At 48.6% G+C, this 14,139-nt stretch overlaps 1 protein-coding gene across 5 annotated transcripts in view; it reads right to left on the bottom strand.

Annotated features, from left to right (window-relative positions):
- Positions 1–14,139, bottom strand: part of LOC147108854 (protein NDRG3-like) — a 131,405-nt gene that overhangs the window by 28,238 nt on the left and 89,028 nt on the right. For all 5 annotated transcript variants that reach the window (XM_086005765.1, XM_086005763.1, XM_086005762.1 and 2 more), the window contains 5 exons: positions 13,623–13,685; positions 13,419–13,479; positions 11,866–11,952; positions 10,031–10,087; positions 4,448–4,551 (listed from right to left, as the gene is read on the bottom strand). In XM_086005765.1, coding sequence (XP_085861891.1) covers positions 4,448–4,551; positions 10,031–10,087; positions 11,866–11,952; positions 13,419–13,479; positions 13,623–13,685 — 372 coding nt within the window. The remainder of the gene's footprint in view (positions 1–4,447; positions 4,552–10,030; positions 10,088–11,865; positions 11,953–13,418; positions 13,480–13,622; positions 13,686–14,139) is intronic.

The raw sequence follows: 14,139 nt of genomic DNA, 5'->3' as shown, positions 1-14,139 counted from the left end.
TGATAGAAGTCTCCTACAATCCATGTAAAACACCCCTAGGAAATATATCAGGCTCCCCTTTACTTTGCAGATCTTCAAGGGTTCTAGCATGACAAATGCACTCCATGCAAACCGTACATCCCAAACAGCTAACTCCAGGTGAACACGCGCCCATCCCGAGACAAGAAGTACTTCCCGTACTGAAATACTGATCCAAGGGCTAATTCCACCTTCCCGCTCTCCCAGCGGGAGCTGCACTCGCAGTTCGGAGAATGGAGGACACAGTGTTCAATCTGATTCCCCCACTCCCTTTGAACGCGGCTACCTCGATGGGAGTGCAAGATCATGGAATCAGCCCCGACAGATGTAGAACCCCGAGCCTACACTTAATTATCTATTCTGGTTTTAATCGAGTACGAAATGCCATCAAGACTGCACTTGAAACGCAGACGCAGTTCTAACATAAATTATATTTTTGTTCAATATTCTGTTTCTTGGCATCACTGAATGAACGATTACACTTTTACAAACTGCCTGTTTTTCTTTCAAGTGCTGATCCCTCCGCCCCAGCACAACATTTCAAATCAAATCAACTTTTATTGTCATTGTTAGGGCACAAGTGCAGTACAACGAAATGTAGGCTTGCGGCTCCCGAGAGTGTACATTTGGATTAAGACATTTAAACATTCAACATACATTTGGCTTGTAGTATATTAACATAAACATAACCATAATAAAGTGCATTGGCAGATGTGCAGGCTTTAGAGTTTATTTGTGGAGTTCAGTAGGATGACAGCCCTGGGAAAGAAGCTGTTCCTAAATCTGGTCGTACGGGTGCGAATGCATCTGTAGCGTCTCCCAGATGGCAGGAGGGCGAACAGACTGTGGCGGGTAGGGTCTTTGATGATGGACCGTGACCTCCGTAGACAGCGTTTCTGGTATATGTGCTCTATGGTCGGTAGCTGGGTGCCGGTAATGCGTTGGGCAGTTTTGACTACCCGCTGCAGGGCTTTCCGGTCGTAGTGGCTACAGCTGCCATACCATACTGTGATACAGTTTGTCAGGGTGCTCTCTATAGTGCAGCGGTAAAAGTTAGAGAGGATCAGGGGTGACAGGTTGCATCCCTTCAGCCTCCTTAGGAAATATAGGCGCTGCTGGGCCTTCTTCACCAGAGAGGAGGTGTTGAGGGACCAGGAGAGGTCTTCCGTGATGTGGACTCCGAGGAACTTAAAGCTGTCCACCCTTTCCACCACAGTCCCATTGATGTGGATGGGGGTGTGACTTCCGCCTTTGGACTTCCTGAAGTCCACAATGATTTCTTTGGTTTTCTTGATGTTAAGGGCCAGGTTGTTATCGGCGCACCACTTCACGAGATGCTGGACCTCCTCCCTGTAGGCTGACTCATCGTTGTTGGTGATCTGGCCTACTACCGTGGTATCATCCGCAAACTTGATGATGGTGTTGGAACCATTAACAGCCACACAGTCGTGGGTGAAGAGGGAGTAGAGGAGGGGGCCCAGCACACATCCTTGTGGGGCCCCTGTGTTCAGGATCAGGGAGGGGGGAGGTGTGGTTACCTAATTTGACAGACTGGGGTCTGTTTGTTAGGAAGTCCAGGGTCCAGTTGCAGAGGGAAAGTAAGAATGGCAAAGTACTTGGCAAAGTAAGAATGCATCACACGGAGATTGGTCTGTGCAGGTATCGAGCAGCCTGTCTCTTTCGTGTAAGAACTCACCTCTTCCCACTTATACCAAGCTATGCTTTTTGATGTAGAAAGGCTTTTTTTTTTGCAACATCTGCACAAACAAGAAATCGCACGCAGGAAATATAATGCTTCGTTTGACTTGCCAATATTTTCTCCTCCTTTCATCAAGGCGAGGACTCTCTTTAAAAAAAAATTCATTCACAGGATGTGGGCGTCGATGGCAAGGCCAGCATTTATTGCCTAATTGCCCTTGAGAAGGTGGCGGTGAGCGGCAGTCCGTGAGGTGAAGGTACTCCCACAGAGAGTATATTTCTTCGTAGCGGTTTGGTACAAATGAATGGCTGGCTAGGCCATTTCAGAGGGCAGTTAAAGATTCAACCACATTGCTGTGGGTCTGGAGTCACATATCGGCCAGACCGGGTAAGGGCGGCAGATTTCCTTCCCTAAAGGGCATTAGTGAACCAGATGGGTTTTTACAACAATCCGGTAGTTTCATGGTCACCATTACTGGTACAGGAAACTTTGTTATATCCGGCACCAACGGGACCGAGCTGTTGCCGATCTATCAAAACTGCCGGACATACCAGCGTTAATGTTGAAGCATACGGAGGTTTTCATCTCCGTATCGGACAACAAACACTGTTGCTTAGCAACAGCTTGTAAACAGTCGGCCCGTACCTTGGAAGCGTCTCTGTAGCTTAGCAACAGCTTCAGAGAGACTTTCCAGAGCCTGACTGTTGGAAAAAAAAAAGCCACGAGAAGAAAAAAAACCTAACAAAACGGCTCCTGATTTCTGCCGGTAGATCGAGGTTTCCGGACATTCAACCTCTGGATAAACCAAAGTCTCCTGTACTAGCTTTTTAATTCCAGATTTATTTAATTAACTGAATTTAAATTCCCCAGCTGCCGTGGTGGGATTTGAACTCAATGTTCAGTTCATGAGTTCATTAGTCCAGGCCTCTGGACTACTAGTCCGGTAACATAACCACGTGCTACCATACCCCTAGCCTTGCCAGGGTATGGATTCACAGGCACCCTGTACCTCACTCGGGTGGGCATTATTCACGCACGAGACGTGGCAATGAGCGTCGGTAGGCTGCTCGGGCACCTGGGATATCACAAACAGACGCGGAAATGGGTGCTCGCCCTAACATCCAAATGTAGAGTCTTCCAGCAGGGGTTGCTGGAGGAGCGACCAGGAGCAGAAACCCCCATCAATTTTCTCCTGGGTAACTTATGGGCGCTACCCTGGTTGAGAGAGATTAGGTAACTCAGCACAGACTAGAGATTGAGCCTGGGATCTGCCTGGTCTGTATTGTTCAGCTGCTCTCTGGATAATCTTAGAGACACCAGCGGAATTGGAATTTAACATAAGATTTAGGAGCAGGAGTCGGCCCTATGACCTCTCGAGCCTGCTCCGCCATTCAATATCACGGCTGATCCTCAACCTCAACTCTACTTTCCCACCCGATCCCCATATCCCTCGATTCCCCATGTCCAAAAATCTATCAATCTCAGCCTTGAATATACTCAACGATTCAGCATCCACAGCCCTCTGGCTAGAGAATTTCAAAGACTCACAACCCTCAGTGAAGAAATTCCTCCTCATCTCAGTATTAAATGGCCGACCCCTTATCCTGAGACTGTGCCCCCGGTTCTAGACTCTCCAGCCAGGGGAAACAACCTCTCAGCATCTACCCTGTCAATCACCCTCAGAATCTTGTTTCAATGAGATCACCTCTCATTTTTTGAAATTCCAGAGAGTATAGGCCCAATCTACTCAATCTCTCATCCTAGGACAACCCACTCATCCCAGGGATCAATCTAGTGAACCTTAAAGCATATTGTTTTTTTTGCATGGAACTGGTTTTTCAGCATAGTGAGGGTTAATATTGACGACTGTGATCTATTGAGTGGATGAGCAAACGGTCGATATTTTCCATGCAGTTTTGAAAAATATATAGCATCGCTCCAGGACTACATGGTTTCCAAGACCACTGTCAACAGTCCCTTTATAAAGCTGTGCAGCCTTCGGTCACCTGAGGAAGAGAGTGTTTGAAGACCAGGACCTCAAACTTGGCACTAAGCTCATGGTCTACAGAGCAGCAGCGATACCCGCCCTGCTGTCTGCCTCAGAGACATGGACCATGTACAGCAGGCACCTCAAAGCACTGGAGAGGTACCACCAACGCTGCCTCCGCAAGATCCTGCAAATCCATTGGTAGGATAGGCACACCAATGTCAGTGTTCTTGCTCAGACCAACATCCCCAGCATCGAAGCTCTGACCACGCTCGATCAGCTCCGATGGACGGGTCACATTGTCCGCATGCCCGATACGAGACTCCCAAAACAAGTGCTCTACTCGGAGCTCCAGCACGACAAGAGAGCCCCAGGTGGGCAGAGGAAACACTTCAAGGATACCCTCAAAGCCTCCTTGAAAAAGTGTAACATCCCCGTCGACACCTGGGAATCCCTGGCCCAAGACCGCACAAAGTGGAGGAGAAGCATCCGGGAAGGCGCCGAACACCTCGAGTCTCTTCGCCGGGAGCAAGCGGACGCTAAGCGCAAACAGCAGAAGGAGAGCACGTCAACCCAAGCACCCCACCCACCCGCCCCTTCAACCACTGTCTGCCCCACCTGTGACAGAGACTGTAGGTCCCGCATTGGAGTCATCAGTCACCTGAGAACTCATTTTTAATGTGGAAGCAAGTCATCCTCGGTTCCGAGGGACTGCCTAAGAAGAAGTATAAAGCCGTCTGTACCTGTTGTATGAGTTGACAAAGAGGTGAAGGTTATCCTGGTTGATGTCCTGGGAGATGTGGAGGCGATAGGTCTGGATCAGCTCCAAATTTGTTTCCAACTCCTCCTATAGGGGGCAGTAGTTTAGGGAGGAGGAGAAAATACAGAGATAGCCGTCATAAAGGATCGAAACTTGATTATCCCATGGCAAATAAAACTCCGTCGATCAACGACCAACTGGGTGCAGCCCTTTTTCCTGCACAAACTGCTTGCTGTTTATTGATATACGGGTGTCCTGGCCAATATTTATCCCTCAACCAACATCACTAAAACAGATCATCTGTTCATTATCACATTTCCGTTTGTGGGAGCTTGCTGTGCGCAGATTGGCTGCCGTGTTTCCCACATTACAACAGTGACTACACTTGAAGGCCTAGAAATTCGGTGGGCTGCGCCACCAGTTAGCGCCTAAAGAGGGCACTCAGTGGCTTTAGCACCACTGGCCACGCCTCCCGCGATATTTAGCGGGGCGCTAATGGCGGTGTTAGCCTGTAGCGCTGCGCCGCCACTGATGACGTCATCGGTGTGCGCAGCGCCCCGCTACCGCCCCGAGCGCAATATTGGGTCGCGCCCCCCCCCATAGCGCTGGTCGCAAATCGCGACCGGTTCACGGGGCTACCTGTGGCGGTAGTGGCGCAAATTAAGATGGGGGTGCGGGGCGGCCATTTTTTTCGGTGGCCGCCTGCCAGCACCTCCTCGCGCCGCCCTCCACAGCCTCCTGATCCCCCCCCCCGGGCAGTGCCGGCTGTGTCCCGAGGGCCCGGCACTTCTCCTCGGTGCCAGGCTGTTTTGCCGGCACTTGCGATCGGTGATCGCGCTGGTGCAGGCCCCTCCCCCTTAAGAAGGGGAGGAAGGCCTACAGTACCACAGCGCGCCGTGCCGCAGCATGTGGCGCGTAGCGCTGCGATATTCAGTTTGAGCGCCCCAAGCGGGACGCGGGGAGCCTCGAGCAGCGCCCCGAGTCCCTCTTGGGGCGCTCCAACTGAATATCGGGAGGGCGCAAGCGGCTCCGCCCGGAGCGCAAATTCCGGTGCCCAGGCGAGCTTGGCGCCCCAAATGCAGCGCCACCGAATTTTTAGCCCCAAAAGTCCTTGATTGGCTGTAAAGCGCTTTGGCGCGTCCCGAGATGGCGAAAGGCGCTATAGAAATGCAAGTGTTTCTAATATTCATATGTTTCATACGAAATCAAAGGAATAGACAGAGAAAGAGACAAGGGAAACGAGACCCAGTGAGTTGGCGGCACGTGAAGTTAATTGATGGATGTGGTTAGTGCAGGTCATTAATTATAGCATGGGCATTTTATGCAAGTCATCTTTCACCCAGTCCTCACAAACACTGCACCTCTGATCGCTAACATCCCTCTCCACAGATGCTGCCTGACCTGCTGAGTATTTCCAACATTTTTGGTTTTTAATCCCTATATGTTGCATTGGGCAAGGCTGTTAATTGAAGCATCCAGAAGAATGCTGGAAATCTGAACTAAAAACCGAAAATGTTGGAAAACACTCAGCAGGTCAGGTAGCATCTGTGGAGAGAGAAACAGCGTTAACGTTTCAGGTCGATGTCATAATACAGGAAACTCTCTTTTACCCAGCACCTAAATATCCAGAAATCTCTCTTAACCGGCAAAATTCAGGAGTAGGTTCAGGTAAGTTTTACTATATATTAGTGGCCGTGTAACCGGGGTTCCTGGATCTGTGGCCGTGTAACCGGGGTTCCTGCACCTGTGGCCGTGTAACTGGGGTTCCTGCACCTGTGGCCGTGCAACAGGGACTCCTGGATCTGTGGCCTTGTATGGGGCTCTCATACCTTGGTAAGTATACCTCTCTGTAATCCGGACTTTTTGATCAACCGGCAGCACGCCGGTCCTGTCGGTGCCGGATAGAAAAGTTTCCTGTAGTTCTAATGAAAGGTCAGAGACCTGAAACGTTAACTCTGTTTCTCTCTCTCCACAGATGCTGCCTGACCTGCGGAGTATTTCCAGCATTTTATTTAAGGCTCTTCATTCAGTGAGTTGTTTACAGTCTTTACAAACCAGGCTGTTTAAATTAAATAATTTTTTTTTTTTGCACAATTAACAGCAGTAGGTAGGACTGTTGATCAGTTCAGCTCTCGGGGCAAGTCCATTCAATAGAGTTTTTATCAGTCTTCTAATCAGAAAGCTGGTCTATCACAACCCATCTGAAATTATGCTCATTTTGACCCTCTCAAATGACAACAGTCATGAGAACATAAGACGTAGGAGCAGGAGTCGGCCATTCGGCCCCTCGAGCCTGCTCCGCCATTCAATAAGATCATGGCTGATCTGATCTTGGCCTCAACTCCACTTCCCTGCCCGCTCCCCATAACCCTCGACTCCCTTACCTTTCAAAAATCTGTCAATCTCTGCCTTAAATATATTCAATGACACAGCTCTCTGGGGCGGAGAATTCCAAAGATTCACAACCCTCAGAAAAGAAATGCCTCATTTCCAATTTAAATGGGTGCCCCCTTATTCTGAAATTATGCCCCCTAGTTCTAGATTCCCCCACGGAGGGGAAACATCCGCTCTGCATCTACCCGGTCAAGCCCCTTCAGAATCTTATATGTTTCAATAAAATCACCCTCTCATTCTTCTAAACTCCAATGAGTATAGGCCCAACCTTTCTTCATAAGACAACCCCCTCATCTCAGGAATCAACCTCGTGAACCTTCTCTGAACTGCCTCCAATGCAAGTATATCCTTCCTTAAATAAGGAGACTAAAACTGTACGCAGTACTCCAGGTGTGGTCTCACCAACACTCTGTACAGTTGTAACAGGGCTTCCCTACTTTTATACTCCATTCCCTTTGCAATAAAGGCCAACACTGCATTTGCCTTCCTAATTACTTGCTGTACCTGCATGCTAACTAGCACAGTAACTAGGTCAAGGAGAGCTCCACAGAGCCGAAAACTTCAGCAAATTAACCAGAGCACAGGAAGCCAGAAATGTGTGTGCGCAGGGGGGGTGCATTTTGTCCTCCAAGGGGACCAATCAGAACTTTGGTGTTGCGAATAGACACGTCCTTATACAAAATAGGAGCAGGAGTCGGCCATACGGCCCATCGAGCCTGCTCGGCAATGATATTAAACGGATATAATGCATGACCCAAGTTGTATAGGCATTACAATGAAGTGGCCATTTCCAGATTTTGGCAGACTGGTTTATAGATCCTGAGGCATTAAGACCAAATTATCAATTCTTGTGAGTGCAATCTAACCTCAGTTTTGAAATCAGAAAGAAAGACTGAACTATAATTCAGAATCTTAGAACTCAGGCACGTCATCTGCTTGTGTCACTGGAGCTATTAATAGGTTTGCTATTCATTGCTTAAAGTGCCTGTGGGTGGAGGGTTGCTTAGCAGCGAGGTTCTCGGTTTCAAATCATAGCAGAGCAGGCTCGATGGGCCTTGTGTGGCCAACTCCTGCTCCTATTTCATTTAAGGACGTGTCTATTCGCAACACCAAAGTTCTGATTGGCCCCCTTGGATGGCGAGACCAGATTGCTGATTGGTCCCCTTTGAGGATAAGACACCTCCCCCCATTTCTTCATATATATATCGTACTGCGTATGCGCGAGCGGATCGCGTGCGCGCGTGCATTACCAAAGAGGAGCGCATGCGCAGAGGGAGTCAAAAAACGCCATGCAAATAATCACTCCATTCATATGACCACCGCTCCCATTTTCTCAGACAGCGGGTGCAGGTTCTGCTGTCACCAGTTACACTTCCTCTGGGCCCATCTTTTGTTCCTTTACTTGTCCCATTACCATCCCCCTTTGCCTTGCCCCCATCATCCCCTTTGTTAGTGAATCACTCCTGCCTTCCACCCTATCCCAGACCAACCTTTGTTCTATCCAGTTTACCCCCTGGCTCAGCACCTGCTGAAAAATTGCTTAAATCGCGAACTTCCCCAAATCTCTAAACCTTTTCCAGCTCTGACGAATGGTCATCGACCTGAAATGTCAACTCTGCTTCTCTCTCTCCACAGATGCTGCCTGACTGGCCGAACAATGTTCCCTGTAAGCTGCATGGCGCTGCAGGGAACCCGTGCAGCCGGCTTTTCAATATAAAAACCGCACGTGCGAAGTATTTTGAATGGCCCGTGCAGCCCCTTAAAGGAGCCAAACACAATTAGAGGGAACATCGCTGCTGAGTGTTCCCCAGCAGAGAGTGAGAGCGAGAGCGAGAGCGATCTCCACTGGAGCCTGAGCTACTGTCCGCTCCTCAACCATAGTGACCCTGAACCGACTAATGTAACAATCGCAGCAAAATCCATCTCAAACAGAAACTGTGCCAAAAGGTTTAGCCTCTCAATCATTAAAATAACTCCAACTCAGCAGGCCAGCTCATTTCCATCGACGTAATCACAATTTCTCCCAGCAGAAAATTGTTACAAATTTTATTCTATACTTGAAGAGCAGAAAGCAGTGAGGGGCATAGAAAATGAAAACTACAGGCTGCTGTTCTACCAATGTAAATGTCTCTCTCGGTTGTCACTGCCATTAAACAGTAACAGACAATAATCTCCCTTCCCCTCCCCTCCCTTTGTGCGGAATTGGATGCAGTTTGGTCGTGCGATTCACGCCCACTGGGATGTGTCAAGACAAATTCACTTAACTTACAAAAGCACGGAAGTGATGCTAAACCTTTATAAATCACTGGTTAGGCCTCAGCTGGAGTACTGGGGCCAATACTTTGGGAAGGATTTTAATAATTATGAATGGTTTTAATAAGGAGAAACGGTTTCCTCTGGCGGGTGGGTCGGTAACCAGAGGACACATGAGGAAATGCTGCGCAGGAGGCGGCCGTTCAGCCCATCGTTCATTTGCTGGCTCTTTAAAAGTGTGTTACTGTGCTTTCATTCGAGACATTTCTGGGCAACCCTCTCAAAAGCCTGACGTGTGCCAATTCTACTCCAGTCACAGTTTCAACATTTCACCTTTGGAGGAGGAAGAGGGAACAAAATAAAAGCAGATTGTGCCTCGCTTATTCTGCCGACCCCACTCCCCTCCCCGAGCCAGCGCACCTCATTCCCCAAGGCTCAACACTACTCCAGTGCTGCCGAGAGTGGCGAGGGTGCGGCGATTCATTCTGGCACCACCACCAATCTATAAATGCCTCTTCACGGGCAACATCTCCACAAAGGCCTCCTTAAAAAAAAATCTGAGCCATTTATAACTGCAACATGCTGGGAAATGACTGGCCACGATTCCATAATGAACAATCAGGGAGGGTAAGAGGAGAGCACAAATCGGATTGTAGCAGTAATCCCAACGAGTGCAGTGAGTAAATAGCTGTGGTAAACCACTGTTTGTATTCCACTGTGTACATGCCTGGACATGCCTCGGCTGACTCCTCCCACAAGTCCTAGTATAAAGGTGACTGCTCCCCAGCCCTTTGTATTTCTGGACCGGTCGACCACTCGAGGCAGACCTTCATTCTTTTGTTAATAAAAGCCTTTAGTTACTCTCTTAACTCTCAGTCTTTTATGAGTAATTGTTAGCGCATCAATAGCTTCAACTCACACTGCTGAAGTGATGAGCCAGCACAATGTCGTCCAGATTGGTTGTCCATCCAGAAAGCTGAAAGAGAAGAGGAGGCTGGTTATTCCCTCAAGAACAAATGCACCACCACGAACAACCAGGAGCCGCTACCCCCATCACCAGAAGACTCAAACAATCACCAGCTATCAAACATTCCCCATGTTTCTGGTCCCAATTTTCTTCCCTTCCTTCCTGGAATCACCACCTCATGTTGAGTAATAGTTCATAGGCATCAGTTGCCCTCTGATACCTCACTCAAGGGCACTTCTTTATCTGTGAGCATGCACAGCGATTGACGGCAGGCTATTCAACTAAAAAGATCATCTTAACCAAGCCCAAACCCTGACCTCATCTTATCTCCAAGAAGGAAGCAAACTGGATGCAATCAGTAGCCAAACTGGGTGTGACTAGTAACCAAACTGGATGAAACCGGTAGTGACCAGTAAATTACCTTGTGCTAAACTCGCAATACTCCCATCACCATCATCTCAGGTTATCTGCTGAGGAACTCACAGGGCACCAACAGCATCAGCCCAGAGTGGGTTGTTAGCAGACAAACAAAAGACCCAAAACTGAATAACCACTACTGCCAGCAGATCAACAAGAGACGCCAGAGTGATGGGAGATTTTTCTCAACTGAAGGAGCTCCGTCGTGTTGGGGTATGGCTCCATGGGTGTCGGCAGTCATCCAGTACCTTGGCCAAGCGTCCCATTCTCCACGGGTGGGTCTGGACGCGCACTTTCCAGCAGAAGTCAAAACGCGGTGGTGTTGAGGGGAATCCCTGTCTGGTTTTTTTTGCCCAACACCCACCCCACCCCCCTCACACACACACACACGCAGACTTGGTGTGAGTTAGGACACGGGCAGCTGAGTTTTGGATGACCTCATGTTTACGTAGACCTATCCAATTAGTCCCACTCCTCCTGCTCTTTCCCCATAGCCCTGTAAATGTTATCCTTTCAAGTACTCGGGGCTAAAGCACCCGCTCTCATGCTGCAATCAGAAAACCTCTGCCCTGCCCTGCCCACCCCACGTTGGATTGGGCTGTGCCCCTCACACCCCGGAGAGTAACCACCATCCCCACAAACTACATGGTTAAACGACATGCCGATACGCATTGCTAGGGCGCACAAATGAATAAGGATCTTTAGTGCAAGTTACTGGAAGGCAATTAGTGTCAGGGGGATCATACCTAAGGAAGGATATACTTGCCATAGAGGGAGTGCAACAAAGGTTCACCAGACTGATTCCTGGGATGGGGGGATTGTCCTATGAGGAGAGATTGAGTAGACTAGGCCTATATTCTCTAGAGTTTAGAAAAATGAGAGGAGATCTCATTGAAACATACTAAATTCTTACAGGACTTGACAGGGTAGATGCAGGGAGGATGTTTCCCCTGGCTGGGGAATCTAAAACCAGGGGTCACAGTCTCAAAATAAGGGGTCAGCCATTTAGAACTGAGAGGAGGAGAAATTTCTTCACTCAGAGGGTGGTGAATCTTTGGAATTCTCTACCCCAGAGGGCTGTGGAGGCTCAGTCATTGAGTATATTCAAGATAGAGATCAATAGACTTTTGAGTATTAAGGGAATCAAGGGATATGGGGATAGTGCAGGAAAGTGGAGATGAAGTAGATGATCAGCCATGATCTTATTGAATAGCGGAGCAGGCTCAAAGGGCCAAATGGCCCACTCCTGCTCCAATTTTTTTGTTCTTATACCCAAGCAAGGATATTGCGAATCTCTTCAGGAAAGGAGGGGAGAAATTGGCAAGTAATTTCTTTATGGAACAAATCATTTGAAATACAGTCCAACATACCTTTGATGCAGCCCAGTCCATCCAGCCTTTAGCACATGGGTCAATGTTGATGAGGACAAGTCCCTCAACAAGATTTTGGTGATTCAGCTGCACAAAACAAGTGGAAGTTAGAGATTCGCATCAATTCAAGATACAATCTGATACACTGCACTGTGTCTTGGGTGTCAGCCAGTAGCTCCGTTGGTAGCACTCATGCCTTGGAGTCAGAGGGTTATGGGTTCAAGTCCCACTCCAGAGACTTGAGCACAACATCTACTTGCTCAACTAGACCGTGGGTGGGAGAATCGGCACGAGTGTTTCAGCCCCATCTCCGAGTGCCCTCCTGACCAGCGAGGCTCCATGCTGCGAGCCCAGGATTACTGAATTCACCCTCATGTCTGTGAATGGGGTGCGAGCAGAGGGGAGAGAATGAATGGCCCCATCTGCCCATTCAACAACAACAACAACATGTATTTATATAGCACCTTTTTAATGTAGTAAAACGTCCCAAGGCGCCTCACAGGAGCATAATCAGACAAAATATGAACACCGAGTCACGTAAGGAGTTATTAGGACAGGTGGCTTGGTCAAAGGGATAGGTTTTAAGGAGGGTCTAAAAGGAGGCAGGAGAAGAGGAGAGGCAGAGGGGTTTAGGGAGGAAATTCCAGAGCTCAGGACCGAGATGGCTGAAGGCATGGCTGTGAAAGGATCTTGTGGCATTATTCGAAGGTGGTCAGTGAGTTCGCCCAGTGACTGAATCTGCCCGGCATTCACCCTACCATTTAGCCACTGAATCACCAGGGGAGAATGCCAAGGTAAACCTCTTATTTGGACCAAACCCATTGCAGGTAATAAGGGATGTACAGAAACTGAAAGGAAAATGAAGAGAATACTAGCAAACACCGTGGGCAGTCAGTCGACGAATACAAGTTTTGTTATACAAGACGATGACGGACTTGAGACACTTCAGAAACTCACTCCAACGCGCCACCTACTGGCCAGAGCCTGAAATTGCATGGTTACAGCCAAATGTTTACATACAGGATTCCCATTCGAAATGTTTACATAGGCACTTTCAATGTTAAATGTTGACATAAAAGTGTGGCCAAAAATTGTGAAAACCGGAAGCTAGGCAGGAAGTGCGTGCCTGTGCAGGATTATTGGTGTTTTTTTTAATTCATTCACAGGGTGTGGGCATCGCCGGCAAGCAGCATTTATTGCCCATTCCTAATTGCTCTTGAGAAGGTGGTGGTGGCGGCTTGTTGGGCTAATTCAGAGGGCAGCTAAGAGTCAATCACATTGCTGTGGGTCTGGAGTCACAGAGAGGCCAGACCTGGTAAGGACGGCAGATTTCCATCTTTAAAAAGGTCATTAATGAACCAGATGGGTTTTTATGACAATGCGGTTGCTTTTATTCCAGATTTAATTGAATTTAAATTCCCCCGCTGCCGTGTTGGGGTTTGAACTCAAGTCTCCGGATCATCAGTCCAGGCCCCCGGATTACTACTCCAGTAACAGAAGCACTGCGCTACCGTGCCCGATATAGTTTATATTAATAATATTTGGATACTCACTGCAAATCTGGTCAGGATGTAGGCTCCAGCCCCAACTCCGATTCCAATCACATTCTGTATGCTGCAAAGCAATCAGATAACAATCAGTATGCACAGTCGCTCACTGAGGCAGATGAAGAGGAAGGTCATGTAGGTTTGGGGGGGGGGGGGGGGGGCGGGGAGGGGCTGGGGTTCAATCCGAGCCCGCTTGTGCACTCAACTCACTTTAAATGGGTTAAAACCGAAGGCAGCATCTCAGCCAGCTCATCCATGGTCGGGTACTGGTACCTGCAAAACCAAAAAAAGAGGAAAACACGTCAGGAACGTTCCATCGCTGATGATTCGCTGCCGCACAACATCCAGGAAATTTCTACACAGACGCTGCTGTATTTTCCGCAACAATCCCAAAGACAGCAAACGTGTCATTTTCTGGGCCCATTTTAGCCAATATCGAAGCCCCTTGCCCCTACCCATTAGCAGGGGGATGAGAGGCTGTGATTGGGTTCGTGGTTAACATTCCCGTGCAGGCCGCTTGCCGGCCTCACAATGCAAAAAATAACACCCACGTATGGAAGTTTGAAGGGGCCGCGCAGCCCGTTAAAGGTGTCCTGCACCCCAAAAAAAAAATTAGAGGGAACCTTGGTCATGGTGCTAAGTTGCACCAAGATGGTCTGGGGCAGGCTTGATGGACCAGTTAGTTGGCCTTTTCCCACCCCTCGTTTTGCCACATTTGTAGTCTTAT

This window comes from Somniosus microcephalus, chromosome 13 (assembly GCF_052327205.1).
Source record: "Somniosus microcephalus isolate GS21.2 chromosome 13, FLI_Smic_1.0, whole genome shotgun sequence".
NCBI classification, from domain to species: Eukaryota; Metazoa; Chordata; class Chondrichthyes; order Squaliformes; family Somniosidae; genus Somniosus; species Somniosus microcephalus.
This window is presented reverse-complemented; position numbering and strand designations above follow the sequence as displayed.